Source organism: Melanostigma gelatinosum, assembly GCF_949748355.1.
Source record: "Melanostigma gelatinosum genome assembly, chromosome: 4".
NCBI lineage: Eukaryota > Metazoa > Chordata > Actinopteri > Perciformes > Zoarcidae > Melanostigma > Melanostigma gelatinosum.
The window spans coordinates 9755793-9776785 of record NC_136637.1 but is presented as its reverse complement, the minus strand read 5'-3'; the positions used below and the strand labels follow the sequence as shown (position 1 = coordinate 9776785).

Below are 20993 nucleotides of genomic sequence, written 5' to 3'. Positions count from 1 at the left end.
GTACAGCTATTCAAAGGTCAGGACACATTTTCCATAGGCTGTCATCTCAGACAGAGCAGAGGGAGAGGAGAAGGAGGCTCATGAGGAGGAGCAGGAGGCTGGGGTGGATGGATCCAGCGTGGTTGAGTGGCAGATCGCAGTTCTCGTAGGGCTCCAGGCAGGCAGCATAAGCAATGACGTGGGCAATGTAGTTCTGCTCCTGGACCCCGTGGAAAAGATGTGACATGGGGCCTTTTGCAAAGATGGCTACATCTTCTATGCCGTGGGTCTCTGAGTCAAGAGGAACAGGAGCCTGCTGAAGATAGTCATTAGTCGCTGAGGAAGAAAAGGACAAAGGAGCATTATAGTAGTGTTCTGGCACAAAACGACAATGCAATCCAATGCAGCTAAATGGCAAACTACTTAATCAGATCTTTGACACAGTATCAGCAAAAATGGAATATGATAAGTTTTACAGTTGTAGTATTCATTGCATATAGCTACTGTTGCATTATGTTGTAAAGGATCGTTCCCAAAGTGAACAGTAAATTAAAGTATATGGCACCAAGTTTTTGGACCGACTGATTTCTTCATTATTATAAAATGATAAAGTGAAAGATTTTCTAGAGCATTACACATGACCTGTTATGCTTATAATATAATAACAGTTATTGTTGGATCTTCTGTTTTTTATTTGTTGCTGGAAAAGGCATCTGCTGTGATCCCCCATCTCATCATGTTTTTGTAAACAATAAGAAATGTGCATTGCTGTTGTACAAAATGCTACATGCTCACTGCAGAGAAACAATATTTGGTGTACAGTTCATAGGATACAGTTGATAAAGGTGTTACACTCGAGTTAATCGCTGTCCTTTTAAAAGAAACAACATTTCCTTGAAGCTACAACACATTTTTTAAATACAAGTGACATTTGTGTCACACCATAACTTGGCTCTTCGAGTCTCCACAATAGGTATGCTGTTACACCACAAGATGGAGCTACTAAATTACTTTGTCTCACTTACATGAAATTGTCTCATTCACATCGGGGCGTGTTCCTTCTCGGTATCCTGGTCCATTTCCATACACAGCAGTAGTGAAGTGCTTTTTGTCCTCTGCTAATACGCGAGACACTCCTGTAAATCACAGGACAAATTGGTATCTACAGTTTTGTTCACATCTGGAAAGCAGATGTTTTTCATTTTTTTATATTATAAAACCTCCTTCACCTCAGCTCTTATCAAATTCTAAGAGTGCACTTTACCTAAAACAGAGTTTCCTCTGGCAGCATATCCTCCAAAGGCAAAGACATGGGAGTGGTCAGCAGTGACCACAGACAGGGTGTCTAGCTTACTGGTGAGTTCAGCTGCTCGCCCGATTGCCCGGTCAAACTCAACAGTCTCATAGAGAGCTCTTTTGGCCATCCCTCCGTGGTGACCATGGTCAATTCTTCCGCTTAAAGTCCAAAAGAAAGCAATTCTCAAATAAGCATCAGCAGAATATCCCTCATATTAGTGATCTGTTTTGTTTTTTCACGTATTTACTGTAACATAACTTCAAAAGTATATGTTTTATATATCTTCTATTGGAAGGGTGGGAGAGGTTTTAGTTTTCAATGGTTTTGAGCTTAGTGTGTTTAACTTCTAGTTCCTTTATAATATGTATTAAATATGTATCGAAAACAATAACACTTATCTTCTACAAAGAGGTAAAATCCCTTTGGGTTCTTGCTGAGAATCTTAATGGCTTTCTCCATCATCTCCGTAAGGGAGGGGTCCATGGATGCATCGCGCTCCAACTCGTAGTGGCAGTCTTTGGGCTCAAAGAGACCTAAATCCAGAAAAAAACAAGTCTGAAGAACTCAGAACCACATTCCTAATTTTTCGAATAGAGCTGGCAGTGTTAGCGCCACAATATGATTAAATGTGCATTCATTTCTGAAAAACAAACAAAAACAACTAAATTGCAATTAAACTGAGATTGTAAATTAGAAGATGATTTTTAATCAAAACCCTGTTTTATCGAACCAATTTGTCCAAGGACAGCTCAGGCAAACCTTTAGTGGTTTTATTGAAAAGTGTCTTCAATGATTAATTGATTGTCAGAATGATGAATGAAATTGTACTTCTTACCCATCAGGAAGTCTGTATTTGCAGGATTGATGGCATCAAAATCAGCTTTGTTCCAAACATATTTAGCATTCTGTAGGTAATGAATAAAAACAAAGACATTAAGTTTTAGTTTCTGGAAGGGTTCGGGGAGGAAACTTTTTTTAACAACTCTATCGCAAAAAATGTAGTTGCAGCCAGAGGGACAATTTACCGTTTTGTTCTTTAACCACTCTGTAACAAGATTTTGTCCATCATTTCGGTGTCCTCTATCAGTTGGATACTCAGGGTCTTGCGTGGTGTTCGAAAACATGTACTGACGACCTCCACCAAGAATGACCTGGAATCAAATGACACAGTGACAGTTATATATGTCATACTTTGCATTTTAAGCTTTGAGCAGATTCTCTAATCCAGAGTGATATTCCAACTATAAGCCTTACTATCTCGTTGGTTCACTCTACATGCGTTTTCCAAACAACCAGAACTAGACTTGCTGTTTGGTCTTGGCTGATCTGACAGGTGTCATTTTCTGACTAGAGAGCTATATGCATAGCCATGGATATGAATTCTATTGAGTCGCTGCTCTGATATTCTGCTTCGGAATTACCTTTATATTAAGACTTACATCTATCTCTATGTTATGAACCAGCTGGTAAGCAATGTCACGGCAGCCATTTTGGATTGCCTCAGGGGTGAGGTCGGAGTCAGAATACCAGTTTCGGTCGGCAGTGTGAGCGTAGTTTGCACCAGGAGAGGCGTGCTGCACTCTGGTTGTAGTGACAATTCCCACAGACTTTCCTGCAGAAACACAGAGCAGCTGTGGTCAACATTTTCTTCATACCGTAAATATTGACATAGATATATACACACTTATGAGATGTTATTTACCATCAAAAAAAAGATCACACCACAGTGAATACAGATGTTATCCATATAAGGTTAGGTCACAAGGACAGATGTTGTGAGTGACAGCGGCCTTACATCCTGTTAACATGTACAAACCAGCAAAAACAGAGTAATACTGACCTGTCTGACTAAATGTCCTTCGTGAATAACACATCAACAAAGACTCATCCTGACAGTATGAGAGCATGAAACCAGTATAGAGTAAAGCTGTGTGAAGCATGATCCTACCTGCTTTCTTGGCGCGGTTCAAAACCGATGTGACTTCGTTCCCATAGGCAGCACTACAGTTGCCCCTAGGGGTGGCGGCAGTGACACCCAGGGTGCCGTAATTGGCCTTTACACCACACAAGAAAGCTGTGGCTGTGCCAGCGCTGTCTGGCATCTGCTGGTCCACATTGTACGTCTGCAAGGGTCAAATAGATTCGCACAAATTAACGTGAGTATTTATCATCTCAGGCATTTAGCAAGTGCTCTTATCCAGTTACTTACACTCAGATTACATCCTTTCGACTAGGTGGGTTTGACATGTACCCTCAACTCAAACAAGCAATACCCTTAAATTTAGGAACATTAATAACTGCAATTAAGTTATTGTCTTTGAAATAAAACACCTGGCATTTGGAGTTTAATTTATTTTGCCTAAACTCAATTCAGTGCTTTCACCATATGTTGCGGCCATGGAAGACGCATGTTATCTTCATATTGGTCATGCTGACAACACTGCATGTCAGGATTCATTGGCATTTCCTGGATTTTGATGAAATTGTGTTAGCCAGTGTTACAGGCCAAGAGTCAGACCCAAGATATATTGATAAGCCATCATCTTGCCCTCTGGATATAATTCCATCCTCTCTATTTAAGAAAGTTCTGCTAACTATTGGCCCTGCAGTAACATCTATTGTCAATACCTCATTATCTACAGGAATTGTCCCTTCCTATTTCAAACATGCCACTATCCAGCCCATATTAAAGAAACCTAACTTAGATTCAGCTTTGCCCATGAACTACAGGCCCATATCAAAACAGCCTTTCTTGTCCAAAATTTTAGAGAAAGTGGTGGCCAAACAACTTACTGCTGCACTGGAGAGGCACAACATGTATGACAAGTTCCAGTCTGGGTTTCGTAAGCAACACTCTACTGAAACCGCTCTCCTGAGGGTTTCAAATGACATTCTCATGTGTGCTGATGCAGGTGACTGCTCTGTGTTAGTTCTTCTGGACCTCAGTTCTGCATTTGACACGATAGACCATGACATCCTGATGAAGAGGCTACGTGATTGGGTGGGCATAACTGGAATAGCGTTAGACTGGTTTACATCTTACCTCAGTGACAGAAGTTTCAATGTCTCTGTGGGTGATTTTGTGTCTGTTACCTCTCCACTGTCTTGTGGTGTACCGCAGGGCTCGGTTCTGGGGCCTCTGTTATTTTCCCTTTATCTGTTACCTTTGGGACCGATCATAAAAAGCTATAATGTGTCCTATCACTTATATGCAGACGACATCCAACTCCATCTGTCATTCAAACCCAGCGAGGCATTCACATTAACTAGGCTCCTGGACTGTGTCAATGCCATCAGAGACTGGACGGCAGAAAACTGCCTGCAACTCAACGACTCTAAGACGGAGGTCCTAGTTATTGCTCCAGAGGAGTTTGTCCCCATGATCAGGCAGATTATTAGTCCACTCTTCTCTGCTGCCCATTGCAACCTGCGCAATCTTGGGATTTTCTTTGATCGATCCATGTCGTTTGACCCTCATGTTAAGCAGCTGTCCAGGTCATGTTTCTTCCATCTAAGAAATATCAGTAAACTGAGATCTGTTGTATCAACACCTGAATTAGAAATGATCATACACACATTTATCTCTTCACGCATTGACTACTGCAACTCACTTTTCACATCACTCAGGGTATCTGCTCTTAACCATCTGCAGGTCATCCAAAATGCTGCCGCCAGATTACTCACCAGGACAAATCTACGGTCTCATATCACCCCCGTACTCTGATCTCTCCACTGGCTTCCTGTAGCATCTAGGATACACTTTAAAATTCTCACCATCACTTACAGAGCACTTCACGGTCAGGCTCCGGCTTATGTAGCTGATCTACTTCGCCCCTATTCACCTGCCCGCACTCTCAGGTCAAACGCTCTAGGTCTTCTGTCAGTCCCACGCACACGATTTAAGACCCGTGGTGACCGAGCCTTTGAGGCAGTGGCCCCCGAGGCTCTGGAATGCTCTGCCTGCAACTCTGCGCCTCGCAGATACTGTGGATACTTTTAAAAGCCAGCTCAAAACCCACCTGTTTAGGCTGGCGTTTGTGTAAAAGTAAACCCATGTCCTAGACCTGCTCTTAAAATATGTTTTACATTTTTATTTTATTTTTTATTATTTTTTATTTTATTTTTAAATTTTCTCTGTGTAGATAATTTATTGACCCTTGGGTCACATTGTGTTTTTTATGCTTTTAAATGTCTGCTCTGTTAAGCACTTTGTGATACTACTGTCTGTGAAAAGCGCTATATAAATAAAATTCATTCATTCATTCATTCATTCATTCATTCATTCATTCATAACAGGCTGCTTGTGTCACCATGACATGATTATAATAACAGCCTCGACAACCTCAAAATACAGCATGTTCACATTCAAACTCAAATCTTTCCCCACATTCAGCAAAAGCGGCAAACCCTATAATTGGCTTGCTTTTCACCCCAAGTGCATGCATCTCATCCTCATTGAATACACGAAGAAGTCTGAATGTGTCAGGGAGAGTGGGCTGGCCTTAGACAGCGCCAGGTGAGGAAAGGTATCCATAACCAGACTGGTCTCCTCCCCAGATTCCCCTGCCAACTGGCCTTTGAGGATCCTGGCAGCAGTCACTGTCGTTACTCCCATACCTGGAAATAGGTGGAGACACACCTGAGTGTTAAAGAACAGGCCGGGCAGGCACAGGGCTGCCATTGTGCACCATGAACCTCACAAGGCTCAGCTGATGATAAGAGTTTAAAAGGTGATGAAAGACATTTGCAATCACAAATGGTGGAGAATATGCAAAGCCAAAACAGCAATATTCCACATTTCTACTCCTTTACGAACTTGATTATACTTTTTTATATATTTCATGAAAAATCCAGGGCATAAGGTCTAACATTTGTTGTCAGAGCTTGGCAATCTTTAGGAATTTTTAGTCTAGCTAAATTCCTTCTGCATCTAATGTTAGGACCTACATTTGCTAAAACAAATAACCAATTTTTTCTCTTAGTCTATATTTTCCCAGGAGGTCATTATGTTTATCAGGTTGACCATCAGACTAAACAATTCGTTGTATTGTATGTCAGCATAGATCTGCAAAATGCTTAATAAAATGAACTGTCAGTTGCTAAAGTCCCAAGTCATTAACGGCACAACTTGTTTTCACAGACATGTCACTTATGAGGTGATAAAATGTTAGTGATCAATCCCAAAGACTGATAAACTCTTAAATATGCTGTTATCAGCAGGTATGTGGGTTGGGGTGGAGGCAGCTGTAACCATAAATCCATAATTGATCAATTAAATTGTGCAGGGAATCTGACAGATTCTGATCTTTGATCATGGAGTTAACAGAAGCAAGTACACAGCAGTGTTTACTTTATCTGTGTGTGCCATAATACATCTTATATCAGTAATCCTAACAGTTCAGAGATTTAAGTACTAAAGGCGAGTTGGAACTAATTTAATTGTCGAGTTTCTAAAATGCTAGCGATGCATGGAACAGTTTTCGAAACCTGTTGCAGTGATTTACCTTTGTTAGTGTTCAGATCAGTTAAGGACACATGTGGAAATAGCTAGACATGCAGTGTAGACTGTGGTTTAGCCTCAGTTTATTTTGCAACGCTTTGCTTTCCAAGCAGTAATAACTACTGGTGATCAGATGTCAACATTCATCTCCTTGCTCGTTGGGGTCATATAGTGCATTTGGTTTGCATTGAATTCTCTCTCTACCATGGGGAAGTACACCATAATAATGGCGAGACTCACACTTTGAAGTGATATTGGATTCTTTTTGCCTAAACAAACTGAACTGAAAGGAAAAATGCTCTACAAATGAAAGAAACAGCTTTTATGCTGGGAAAATACTCACCATCCCCCAGGAAGAGGATGATGTTCTTGGCTTGATGAATATTAGGCTGAACATTCAGGGCAGTGTGAAGAGCCTGTCTCGCTTTGTTGTTCCAGTAGCTGGCATGGAGCTCTTCCTCTAAAAGCAAGAAAAGACAGTATAGTGTTAAACATACCACATTTCAGTCTAACAGTAACAATATGTAACAGTTCTTACCTGAAATGGACAAAGTCCACTGCATTGAAATAGAAATCAATAACCCAGTAAAAATAAGATTCTGTTGGCTGGCCATGGCGTTGACTGTATGTGAATAAAAAAAAAAAGAGCACTGAAGTGCTTGTCCTTTATATTTGCAGGCAAGGAGCAAAGGGCACATGGAGGAGCCTTTCAACGGCAGCCATAAAATGGCCATGAGGTTTCATCATCATTGATCTAAACTGTGATCCAATGTTTCAGTGATCTATTTTTATTGTTGCGTTTATTAGTTCTGGTAAGGTCAGCTAACATAAAGGCACACTTTATGTTGAATGTTAACCTGAAGCAGATTTACTCAAATCGTTTTATAGCCACTATAAATATTCATGTGATGACAATAATTACAGTGTTTTACGGTACTACAGTGTTTTACAGTACTACAGTGTTTTACGGTACTACAGTGTTTTACAGTACTACAGTGGCGGCTGGTGGAAAATGTTCGAGGTCGGGCCATCCAATCAATTTCAGCAAACATCCCAGAATGATTTACTGTAATGCAAAAAAAAATGAAGGTATCAAACACGCATTACTACTTTGCAGTTAAATATTTAACATTTATTCCAACACGAAAAGAAGCAGTAAATAATACTTTGATAAACACGTCGGGACATCTTATTTTTGTCACCCTCACAGGCAATTCAGTGTATATATATATATATATATAAAATACAACCAAATATCAGATGCTTCACACACTATACATTAAAACTGATCAATTTTCAAAAAAGAAATATGCATTTCTAAAGAATGAAATCAAATCATTAACAAATTATTTCAAGACTCAAGTTGAAATGTAAACTAAATTTATAAAAAACAAATTTAAAAAGTAAACTCATATGAGTCAGGACACTATAGGCAGAGAGGAACATGTGATTCGATAGACTGTATATAAGAAGTGGACGCAGTCGTTGTGACGTCACCCATTGGTTTGTGGAGTGCCGTTTTGAAGCCTTGAGTTCAGCATTTCGGCCATTGCCATCTTAGATTCCGGCCGTCACTATCTTGGCTTTTTGCAACCAGTGAACTAAAGTGACCACATTTGCACTGCAGACGAGTGGCGTACAGTCGCCGTATTAGTTGTAGCCGCCTGTCAATCACAAGGTAGCCCGCCCTAAAGCATAACCTGCTTTATCGTCCATTTTTACTCTAGATTCGATTTAAAAACAGTGAGTGAGTCTGAGGCCCTAATTGTCCATGGGAGCTGATTCCACAAGCAAGGCCTGTGATGGTTAATCAAGGACATGATATTGTAAACTTAGATAAGAGCTGAATGTGGGTGCAGCCATTGAACCTTTCAATGGTCAATCAAAGAATGGTCATCCAAATGTCTTAATGACGAACTCCTCCTACCCCACCATGTGCTCAAGGCCTTTATAAGTCATACGCAACCAACACTCTGGGTGCCTTCCTCCTTCAGACCGCATTGCGGTCTGTATGACGATTGAACCTTCTCTGTGCAGAGAATAGATCATTTTAAGACAAACTTCTTTTCTCAATATCATAGGACTCACTCTGTACTGTTGAATGTTTTTTTCTACCACAGGTCCCAGCAACAAGAAGGCACATCTCACATGCTTGTCAACTGCGGCATTGATTTGGACATATTGTAACCTCTGAATAGTTTTGGGGGGGTAGGCCTGGTCAGGACGATCTAAACTCAGACCGGAAGGTTTTCTTAGAGCTTCATAGGTAGTTGGAGAGAACCACAGCAGACAGGGAACTGTTTATTATATCGGTTGCTATGGGGGCAATAGCTTCAAAGCACGCCTTCAATTGTGAAGTGGGATGTTAGAATGACCTTAAGTGTCTCCAAATGGCCAAAGCCATGAAAGTCCCTTCAATATATGATTATTTCTTCTACTGTTGTTATAGTGTGGCATAATTACAGGAAGGTCAAAGTTAAGTTAAGTTTCACTGAAGGGTATGCATTGATGCAAAAATGCACTAAACTCTCCTGTTTATTGCTGTGTTTTGTTGATGCCATGAGAATGGTCATGTTTGTATTTTTATATTTTAGCAATTTGTTGAATTGGAGAAAGAACTCGCCAAGAAAAAGTTGAAATGCTTATTTAAGTACGGTAACATTTGCAAAGCAGTATAAAAATACATTGACACCAATATTTTCTTACAAAATACATTCATGTACAATCCAAATAGATTACATATCAAGTGATCCAGCAGAAAACAGATTTACTATTTGGAAACCAATGAGGTCAAGATACAAACTTGATAAAAAAATGAAAAGTTACATATATTTCACTCCTGAAAGAGGTACAGCATCTTCATGAGTTCTTGTAAGGTCTGTTGGTGTTGCAGCTTGGCATGGCACGATGGCTCGTAGTTCAGGTTTCTGTTACCATCATATAGTCATTTATTCCATCCGGACAATGACGATCATGTACATCAGCAGCTGTGTGTCTAAATGTCCACAAGATGAACAGTAGTGAGCCCTCCGCCTGCTTGCTTGTTTCAAGTTATTCTGGGTAAAGCCTCACATTAATACTGCGTGTAAATAGTAAATTACAGCTCCTTGCAAGTGTTAACTAGCTCTGAGCGAGCACAGTGCTCACAAAGTATGTATTTAATGTTGGGAAACAAGAAGAGTACACAAATCAAGCTAACTAATGAAAGAAATAGTTAGTGCAAGTTAGTAGTCATGTTCCAAGTGCAGGCTTGAAATAGTCCTTATGAAGTAAATGCAGCTGGCTCTGCAATGACAAAAGTTGCATGAAGTGTTTCTTATACATTATATATTCCCAACATAAGGTTTAGCACCACACGCTACCAGTCCCAGCTGTGGCGACATTGGTACAGCTGTCTCTTTGTAAGGCATTGCTAGGCCTATGTACTGTTATTGTTTGTGTCTGTCTTTTTATGTATCTGTCTGTATGGACCCAGAGTCTGAAATAAAGTCTATCTATCTATCTTATAGAGCCACCTTGGTCAAAATGAACGTTTGCATATTTGTCTATGTTCTAGCCTGCAATGCCTGTCTGTTTGTATGTTTGTATTTGGATAAAAGCTACTACATGCATGTTAAAGCCTGCATTTTGGATTCACTTGAGGTTACAACTCATGTGAATACACTGGGTGATCACGATGCATGTGAGTATTTCTGTTAACACACACACAGTACTGTATTTGTCTATCCCTGTGTCCTGACTTGCCACCCTGTGTGCATACAGTGATTGTGTGTGCATGTACTCAATAAATGTTAAGTGCATAAAGTGTCTGTATTGCTGTATGCACAATGTATTTGTGTAAGCGTTGATGTGTGTGTGTTTGGGGGGTCATCTGAGTAGCCAGAGGAGGCTAAGCAGGCCAAACAGATGGCTCGGGGTAGTGTTCACACACCCGCTCGAGGTGCGGCTGTGGGGGTGAGGAGGGCAGTTCTTGTAGGGCTCTAAGCAGGCAGCGTAGGCCATGACATGTGCCACGTAGTTCTGCTCTTTTACCCCATGAATGAGGTGAGCCATTGGGCCTTTGGCGTAGATAGCCACATCCTCCCCGCCATGCGTCTCAGAATCCAATGGGACGGCAGCCTGCTGCATGTACTCCTCATCGTCTGGAGAGAAACGTGTTATATGCAGAATGTAACCAAACACTGTTTTAGGCAACTCTCTACTTGAATCATCGACTGTTAATACAAAACAGATGCTGTTATAGACTATGTCACCATAAATGAACCATGATGTCTGTCCAGATTAACTTCACTTTGACTGTGTCATATATCATCCACTCTAGAGAGTACCTATAAGATTATTGTCACCTTATTGGCGGTTGCCAATTAAATTATGTTTTGCAAGTCTTCTGTAATTTACCTTATTAAATGTAATTATTTTCAACACTCCGAACATTATTAAATCATTTTGATGAAATTACAGCTTTTTTAAATTCCACATTGTGGACAAAATAACGAACTAACATAGTCTTCATCAGAATATAAATGCTGACTTTTACAGTGCTTCATATTTATCCAGATGGATACATAACATTTTAGAAATGAATCCCTCACTTTTAAATGCATGTTTACTTAAGATGCCAGATGGGTTGAGAGTGCAATTTTGAACTTCTGGTTCCAAAAACTGTGGGGGTTTTAAAAGGTATTTCATCCCTGAAGAGCGGTATTTCCACCTTCAAGTATACAAACTCATGCAAAGATTAAAGCGAATGGTGCAGAACAAGAGGAGGAGGAACTGGATCATTGCTGTCCAGTGTTCCACAAAGAAATACAAATAGCTTTTTTTAAGTACAGTTAAGGCCTATGCTGAGAACAGAACAGGGGACAGCAATGGCATGAACATCATATGTCATCTTTGCTTTCCAGAGCAAGACACAGGCATGAGCCAACCGTAACCACATCAGTTCACTCTTTCGACACACTTCAGCGCAGACGACAGCCACATCTGAAATACATTAGTTTGTGCTTACAGTAATCCACCATTGTGATGTTCCCTCTGGTTCCATTTACATGGACATAGCCGGGGCCGTTGGCGTACAGGATACTGGTGAAAGGCATTTTGTCATCAGCTTTCTTTGGTGCAAGGCCTGAATGACAAAAAAAATGGCAGAGAAGTTGAGTCATAATACATCGGTCACATTATCTTTTTAGAGGCAAAACAAGAATACAGACTCGCATGTACTTTAAGAGACAAATACAAACCTGAAGCTTCAAATTCTGCTATTTTTGATGTAGGGTTTGCATCTGAATACAAATTATTTACTTTACTTTGTAAATCTCATGTTTCTGAGTCTGATTTTCATGCCAATTTCAATCTGTGTTCAAGTGTTTGCGTTGAACCATACCAAAGATGGGATTCCCTCGAGGTGTGCTACCGCCAAAAGTGAAGACGTGGGAGTGGTCAGCAGTGACCACAGTGAGAGTATCAGATTCCCTCGTTAGCTGCGCAGCGCGCTGAATGGCTCGGTCAAACATCACAGCTTCTGTCAGTGCCAATTTGGCAATGCCATCATGGTGGCCATGATCAATTCTCCCTCGTAACACAAAAACAAGAAAATTAGACCTGCCTCGAAACATCCCACTAGTACTACACTGGACTCATGTTATTAGAAGCTAAAAGGAAAATGCCTGTTGGATTATGCTACATGTTGTTTTCCCTTAAATTTGAAAAAAATTACGGAATTAATTCCCGGTTTTATATTGACAACCTTGTATTCTTAAAATCTGATCATACTCTCATCATGACAAGCTTGATGAGATTTTGCATTAGTGGACTGTTGATATAGTACTCATCTTCCACAAACAGGAAGTATCCTTTCGGATTCTTGCTGAGGATTTGTATGGCTTTCTCTGTCATCTCCACAATGGAGGGGTCACGTGTGCTGTTCCGGAAAACCTCGAATCGCATGTCCTTTGGCTCAAACAGACCTGGAACCAACAAAAAGAAGGAAATCATATTTTGTGAGCAGTGTAGAATCAAAAGAAGAAATAATTTGACATTGGAAGGTGGTCGGGCTTAAAAGGTTAATATACCCACCCATGAGCCGGTCAGTAGCTTTCACATTTATCTCATCAAACTCCTTCTTGTGCCAAACATAGCGTGATTTCTTGTTCTGAAAATCGAACCAGAAGACACTTGAATCTTTGAATCGTTTCTTAAAATATATGGAAATATCCAAAAGCAATGTTAATTAATCCTACTGGTTTAGCCTTCAGCCACACGTCAATGAGGTTCCTCTTGTCTTTGCGGTCCCCCTTGCGAGAGTTGGAGGTAGGGTACTCGGGGTCTGGAGTTCCTTTTGGTGTCATGTACATCCTCCCTCCCCCCAGAATCACCTTAAAGGGGCACCAGGCAGAATAGGATCATTATATGTAATAGCCTATGATGGCCATTGTACTGATAAACTATATTGCCCTAACAATAGAGCGCAGAGTTTTTCACAGAACTGTTGATTTAATAAACTACCAAGTGTTTAACTTAATTCTTATGTGTAAATACTTTTTTGATTATATGGCTAGAATTTAATCCAGTAATACTCTGTAGATTAAGTATTAAACTCTTAACAAAATTAATTCACCAAACGTTGTTGTTCTAACATACATCAATATCAACATTGGTGACCAGTTGGGTTGCAATGTCGACGCATCCCTGTCGGCGGGCGCTGGAAGGAAGATCTACGTCACTGTACCAACTGCGGCTGACAGAGTGGGCATAAGCAGCGGCCGGGGAGGCATGCTGGACACGGGTGGTGGTCACTACACCAACTGATTTACCTGGACAAAGCAGAGAGACACTGAAATCAGAGTTCTTTAATGAGTGTAGAGTCCTGCAGTCCTTCCTGGTTATGTAATGAAGCCAACTAAAAGAGGTATAAGAGGTTCCAGTTAACCATATGACTTATCGTTCTCTAGGAAAGTTTGTTTCTACGGAAATTAAAAATGGAAATCAATGCTTCTTAGATATATTGTGTAATGCTTGCTGCTCCAATGATTAATAATTCAATTTTTTTTTAAAAGGTTGTCTTTGGATGACATTGCTTCATTGGCACAACCCTTTGAAGTTGAACTTTGTTGCCTTCTAGAAACTTTGTACAATTAAACCTTTATGGCTGTTTTGGAAATACTTCAGTATAAAGATGTATGCAGACTACAGAAAAAAATATCACATAGCAGACACAAATATAGTGAATACAACATTTTTAAAATACTAAAGGACTAAAGATCCTTCACAAATGAATCACCAACATGCCTTGATTTCTCAAGTAAACATATTCTGAACGTTGAACTCCAGCTAGTGACACTCAAGTAGCAGTAAACACATGAACTTTATTCCTCGTATATTATTTGAAGGCAGATATAGTCATTGCATAGATTGAGATAAGAATGTAATTCAAACCAGTTGACCTTTCCAGTACACAGCACACCCGCCATACTTAGCCAAGCCAGAAGGTGTCTTTACCTTGAGCTTTAGCACGTCGGAGAACTGAGAAGACCTCGTTACCGAAGGTGGTGTTACACTCGTAGGCCACTGCGTTAGCGCTAAGCCCCACTGTTTTAGCGTTGGCCTTCACCCCACAGTGGTAGGCTGTAGCCGTGCTGGCGCTGTCTGCTACCTGCTTGTCCACGCTGTAGGTCTGTGGAGTAGAGGCACAAACACCTTTAAAGGAAAGGACAGGAAATAAACATGTATTTGAAGTAGTATCTTCATTTTTTATATATAGGTTAGAACACAGAAACACAAACGATGCTGAATTCTCAGACTAAATCACACTATCACTTACACTTAAGTCACAATAATTCAGGGATTATACTTCTTTGTGTAGCTGAATCCAACCTGTTTCTACCACAATGTCAGCATTTTCAATTTAAGTGCTGTTTTTAGCTAAATCCCTTAACAACAGGTTTACCGATTTAAGTCAGAGCGGGAGGGATAATACGAGGCAAGCTGCAACATGTTAAAAGACCAAAGCATGTAAAAAATGGACACACACACACACACACACACACTCTTCATTTAACCACTCACTTTTTTTTCTACCTCCTTCTCCATGTGTCACGCTGTACTGATTTACCAAGGAACCACAGACAGGAATACACTCCTGAATAACATATACACACATTCATCATTTACCAGTGACACCTGTACATGTTCCTGTTGTGATTAGGATTTGTCATTTATTATAGCTTTTCATGTGATGTGACAACGTCTCCTGAATAACATTTGATTTGTATTAGCCGATTATAAGTTGAAATGAGAGAAAGGGACAGTAACAGTTAGGACATGTAAACAGGCCAAAGTGATTATTTGTATTATGGCCTTGCACTCTGTTACCTCTGAATTGCTTTGCCTTCACACACACACTCAAACAGACACACACACACACACACACACACACACACACATTATTCACATAGAACTGAAAAATATTCTCATCGTGACAGTATTTTCTAAGAAATGGAACAATAATTCATAAAACACAGCTGAACTTACATGAAGAAACCCTACTGGCTCTTTCATATTAGAAATGGTATTGCAGTCGACATTTGGGTAATTTGTTAATAAATAATGCTTGATGAGCTACAGGTCAACAGTGTTGTGCGGTCACCTTTGACAGGGCCACATATGGGAAGGTGTCCATGGCGAGCATTGTCTCCTCCCCTGATCCGCCGTCCATCTGACCTCGCAGGATTCGAGCTGCCGTCACTGTGGACACACCCATCCCTGGGAGACAATGATTTACAGGCAACGTCACTGATAGGGTCCATCTATTTTTTAGCTTCACTATCTCAGTGTACTGACAAATTGAATCAGATCTTACAGAAACTTACACCGTGCCCAGAATACTGCCCTGTTGTGAACATTTCTAAAAATCCAGACCAAATTTATTAAAATGTGTATGTTTTAAAAGCTCAGAATGAAAAAAAAAGATATTCAGTAATTCTCTCAACAAACTAAATGAAAGCATGTCAAGGAATGAATTTAATCCACTAATGGATAGGGCATTTAAGGTTGTTTTCTAGAACTACACTTTCAAACAAACTCATCACAGAGACCAACACTGACTCTTGCAGGCTCAGATCATTATTGGTCGAACATACTGTAGTATAGTTGCTATGTCACAAACTGGCATATGTTACATGAAACATACAGTATTTGCCTTTTAATTTTCTAAAACAATTAAGGGACTTGTTTTATCTCTTCCTGTGGTCCACTCTTGTATTTCACTCCTGACTTTGAAAACGATACTTTACGAAGCCGATGTCACATGCACTCTCCCTTCAACATCATAGTCATGAAACCGAGAACGTGCTCTGGGCATTACTGGAGAGATGCACAAGGAAAACTCAGCCTCGACCACCCAGAAATCTGACTAAGTGGGTCTGATTTAAAGCAGATATTCTAGTGGTTCACAGAAAACTTTACTCTTAAATCTCCGTTCCGTTAAACAGCTCCCCATTTAAAAAAATAAATAAAAATGGCATCCCTCACCAGCTGTAAATATACCACACCAGTGACAATTATTGTGAAGAATCTTCCAATCAAATCTGATCCAGATGGAAAGTTTCTGGCAGTAGTTGTACCTTCAGTAGACAGTACAGCCACTAAATGCCTGAATGCCAGGTTACACTGTAGCACGACAGGAGTGGATCCTCAGGGTAACAGCCAGCTCCTGCCACCTTAAAAGGTATAATATTTTACATTTGTCGGATTCGTAAACACACATAATTCAATTCAGCCCAATGAGCGAGCAAGTGAGAAACAGTGGCGATGGTCAAGCAAGCTACAGAGGGAATGAGGAGAAGAAGAAGCAGCATTAACAAGGACAAAACAGTGAACCAGAGGAATAAAATGTTAATTTCTAATTATTTCACAGCAGTTACGTTCTAGAGTACAAAGAAATGCAGCCCAAGGGCAAGCTTCATCCTGTCCTCTCTGTTTGTGTGTGTGTGTGTGTGCCTCGGTAAACAGACACAGAGCTATACTCTGCAAACAGCAGAGAGAGGAGCAAGGGAAAACACAGCGATGTCACAACTTATTCTCATCCGTCAAATACGGCTGCTTCGTATCTGACAGAGCTAAATAGGGGACTTGTACCTCGGTATTAGACATCAAGCGGCGGCTCAAAGCGGGTAATTGGGTAATTTGTCAATTTGAATGGGCTGCACACCCTGCACGCTGTTATTGGCTGGGGGTTACACCTCCACATGGAGGCTTTCCGGATGGGGGTTGTGCAGTGAGCAGGCAGGAGAGACGTTGACTGCCACTGCTGTTTTGTTTAAGTTATCAATTTAGTTGTATTCATGGTTTTGTTTGGCATGGTTTTGTGTTGCATGGTTTTGTTTTAAATGGTTTTGTGTTGGTAGTTAGTTCATTCAGTTACCCTCTTTTATTATAACCTGTGTCACCAAGTATATTAGATATATACCTTCTATTGTTTTTTAACTTATTAGATTTTATGGACTTCCTGTATTTGAATACCCTGTTAATTGTTATAATAAATGTCGTAATCTTGGGCTAATCCTTGGTCTCAGTAAATCATTCACTGCCGCATGTACCCTTATATAGAATCTGTAGGCTTTTTAGTGGTTTGAGCCGGTATTAAAAGGTGCAGTGCGCTGAAAATGTTCAACCCAATCCGGGCCTTGCCGTGGCCCGTGGTCACAGAAGCTTTAAGTTTAGGCATCAGAAACTTCTTGGTGAAGAGACAAATCTGTGTCAGGAACCAGGTAGGAGAGGAAACATGAGATTAATGCCTTTCTACTTGATTCATTACTCACACAACTCCATGCGTTTTCTGGTCAAGTCTACATAAACATAATCGATTTTAAGCATTTGAACAATTGACTAAAGCTGTCCAAAGTTTTACTATCAGCTTTCCCATATATAGACACACACACCTGCAGTACCAGTCACTCACAGTCTGCTGTCCAAACGGCTTTCCCTCCATCTATTCTGAGCACAGTAAACACTGAACACACTTGTCTAGCACTGTCTTGCATTGAATATTGAGCTGTATTTGTCATTGAGGCTGGAACTAGCCTTTTCAAACTTATATCACAATCAAGTCAGTGTTGAATGTTTGCTGGAATAGATTTCATAATGATAGCATGACCTACCGTCGCCGAGGAACAGGATGAGGTTCTTGGCCTGGTGCTCCCGAGGGCGGAGTCTCAGCGCAGCATCCAGTGTTGCCCTGGCCTGAGCATCCCAATAGGCTGGTTCTCTCTCACGTTCATACAGTGCTGCTATGTGGAAACACACATACATGGGGAATGAGATAGGTATGTGGGGATTGTGGATGCATCGGAGGGAATCTCAGAGATTTTGCATCGTGGTCCGTACATGCGTGGAATTGTAAAGCTCCAGTACATAAAAGCTTCAAGTGTTTCTGTGGGTGCCAGCACACTCAAGCATCTCTCTGTCTTCTTCTGATAATTTGAATTATATTTAGCCTTGGGATACAAGAGGTTTCTCAAAAAGAAGCAAAGAAGACATTTTGGTTTGTGTCCATTCATGCCCACTGAGAGCCACAGTGAAGGAGGTCAAAGAGGAAAATTCTTCCTGCCAAAGACGAAAAAACAACAGAAAGACAAACAGCCAACCCCACATTTTACATAAACAGGTATCGACAAAAATATAGTAGCACACGCTTTTGTGCACCTACACTGACACAGTGCTACGCAGTCAAAGTTCTCAAGCAAAAGTCTGTCCTCACACACTCGCCCTTTCCCAGGTTGAGGTTACCTGCTTGCACGTCCATTTGTCTGCCCACAAAATGCTACGAATATCCCAACCGCAGGCAGCAATAATAAGTCTGTCGTCTCCTCACCTTGGCTCTCCATAGCGGCCCGGCCCACAGCCAACAGTATGGGGCCCAGAAGGATAAGCAGGAGATTGTTGGTCCTGCAATGTGGCATTTGCATCTCTAATCCGAGCAACCTGGAGGCTGGAGAGGTTGACACAGCCGGCTTTCAGCGCGGCACACCGAGACCCAAAGAGGCACAGGCAGAGAGTGAGTGTGGCTGCTAAGACCTCTGGCCCTGCCTTTTTAAAGCCCCACTGGGTGTCTAGTAAGGAAGGGCCCAAGCCAGCTCATAGGCTTAGAGCCATAAAAGTGGGATGGGAAAATGTGAGAGAAGGAGGACGAGCCAGAGGAGAGAGCGAGAGAGACAGAGAAGGATAAGGAGAAGGAGAAGCTGGGACCACACAAGAGTGCTTTACCATCACAACCCCTCTACTCACTTTCATTCCTGAAAATGCACTACCCCCATTTTGTTGTCTTAAAAGGTTGCTCTAATTTAGCTGTCCCTCTTTTCCCTGGCTCCCCTACTCTGAACTGTGTATGATAGAAATTTGAATGGTCCTTTGATGTGGTAATGTATAATGGGTCTTTTTTTATGTAGCAGCCTTTAACAGGGAGAGAAAAAAATGGCTACCCAATTTGTGTTGGCATCCATCACGATACAAATCATAACTATTTTTCCATTTCTTTCCCCTCATCCCCTGGCAAAACAGTCCAAGGGAAGAAAAGGAACGAGGTGCAAGCTATTCTTGAAATATCATGATTGAGTCTTGTTATGCTTTGCTTTTCATGTCAGGAAAATGGAAATATTTCCATTTCCCCCCTCTGAATTTTTGCATTTAAAAGACCCCAATATGTTCCCTCTCTCACCAAGTTGTCTTGGCTTGTTTTTCTGTGGGAAGTGAAGCGGGGTTAGCATTTTTCTTCAGTGAGGTAGTGGAGACCGCCTGCAGAATGAAAATGTCTCTCTTCCACGCAAACATAACAGTTAATGTGTGAAATGAAGTGAGTTGGGCCAACTGCGTTCCACACGGCCAGAGGAATCAAATTCCAGAGGAACTGGTCTCGCCTCTTGAACCTGCCAGACCGAATCTCGTTACAATTCACAGCTCTGGAAGACCTCTGTATTTTTACCAACCGCTCACCCGTTGCCAACAGGGGTTTGCAGTTAGTCACATGTGCCTAATCAAGACTGCAATAAAATCACAGCAGTAATCTGGGTAAAGAGGCCTCACATGATGCGGCCCACACCACATGAACTGGAAATACCAGCGGCAAAGTGCAAGAGCAGGAACTCTTGTGGAGGCATGTCTGTCTGTCTGTTTGTTATGGGTTTGCCCCTGAAAGAAAGTCAATCTTCTGTTGGGAAAGTCCAATTAGTTTCCTGCAAGACAAGTGTAAACACCTGGTGGCTGTTTCAGGTCTCAGAGTGGATCATCCATTCACCGAAAGGTGCTTAGTAGCTTTTGTTTGCTGATTATATGGCGAGCTTGAATCCTCGTGAGAAGACAATGAACTCCTGGGAATTTAGAAAGCGCAATAACTGTTTAAGAATTAAAATCCCAACGTATACTTTCTACACATTTCAGTGTTTGAATCAATATGATTCCCAACATTAAGTCTCTAAAATGAAAGCGATACCACTGATCTTATACACAGAGATTATACATAATATTGCTAACTTGATCTATATGCATTCAAAATGGCCCGGCCCTCTGATGGAGAGCAAGTGTATAAAGAGGGATATTTATAGTGCAGCAGATGGTGACTTGTGGACACTATTGAGCTGACATTGTAGAGAAAACCGTCCAGGGTGGCTTTTCTTCATCATTTGGTGTGTTCAATCTGATTTCCTGTTGTATCTGACCAGAAAAAAGCCCCTCTTCATAAATCTCCAAAACATATAGAATCCAGCCTGGTAAGGACTACTGGTAATCATAATCTGTAATGAAGATTTATACGAACTGTTGCTATTATTTTCAAATGGTGATTATTTCACTGGAAGGAGACTACACTTGTGCTACGGGTTATTTTCTTTGCTGTAAAGAGCTTAAGAGAAAAGAGTCATAAACAAATGGTGAAAGTTGCTGCGCATGGCCTAAACTGAATCCTAGTTCTACTCCACATCCCTTTCTGAACAGAATATATGACATTTTGGGTCAAATGACCAACCCTCCCGACTACCAGTTATTTGGGGTTTCAGTTACAATGTCTTGGAGCCTTTGAGTTCCTTACTAAAAATCTACCCCCAAGTGTCCCTTGATGAACTGTCAATCGGCAATAAATAAACAAGTAACCTTGACGCCCTGCCAAATTGTCAAATCTAGAAGGAAATCCTTCATTGTCCTGTTGGACGATAGGGTTTAAGATGCCAT

The 20993-nt window shown here is 41.0% G+C and overlaps 2 protein-coding genes across 3 annotated transcripts; both read right to left on the bottom strand.

The window, feature by feature from the left end:
• Positions 1-46: 46 nt before the first annotated feature.
• Positions 47-7390, bottom strand: LOC306776718 (alkaline phosphatase-like; the record flags this gene model as incomplete). The annotated part of the gene is made up of 11 exons (XM_079267519.1): positions 47-315; positions 1005-1115; positions 1244-1434; positions 1671-1809; positions 2112-2181; positions 2302-2427; positions 2716-2888; positions 3225-3399; positions 5778-5893; positions 7120-7236; positions 7315-7390. 11 exons carry the CDS (start codon positions 7388-7390, stop codon positions 47-49), a joined length of 1563 nt encoding a protein of 520 aa, XP_079123645.1.
• Positions 7391-9404: 2014 nt separating this feature from the next.
• On the bottom strand, positions 9405-18811 carry alpi.1 (alkaline phosphatase, intestinal, tandem duplicate 1). Of its 2 annotated transcripts, none has more exons than XM_079267517.1 (11): positions 18646-18811; positions 17933-18061; positions 15421-15536; positions 14274-14448; positions 13416-13588; positions 13016-13150; positions 12852-12927; positions 12608-12742; positions 12160-12351; positions 11785-11901; positions 9405-10918 (listed from the first exon to the last, which is right to left on the bottom strand). In XM_079267517.1, the coding sequence occupies exons 1-11, from the start codon at positions 18737-18739 to the stop codon at positions 10644-10646; spliced, it is 1617 nt and encodes a 538-aa protein (XP_079123643.1). In that variant the 5' UTR covers positions 18740-18811; the 3' UTR covers positions 9405-10643. The 2 variants fall into 2 exon arrangements, with proteins under 2 accessions (XP_079123643.1, XP_079123644.1); XM_079267518.1 differs by having other exon boundaries at positions 17933-18058.
• Positions 18812-20993: the final 2182 nt, after the last annotated feature.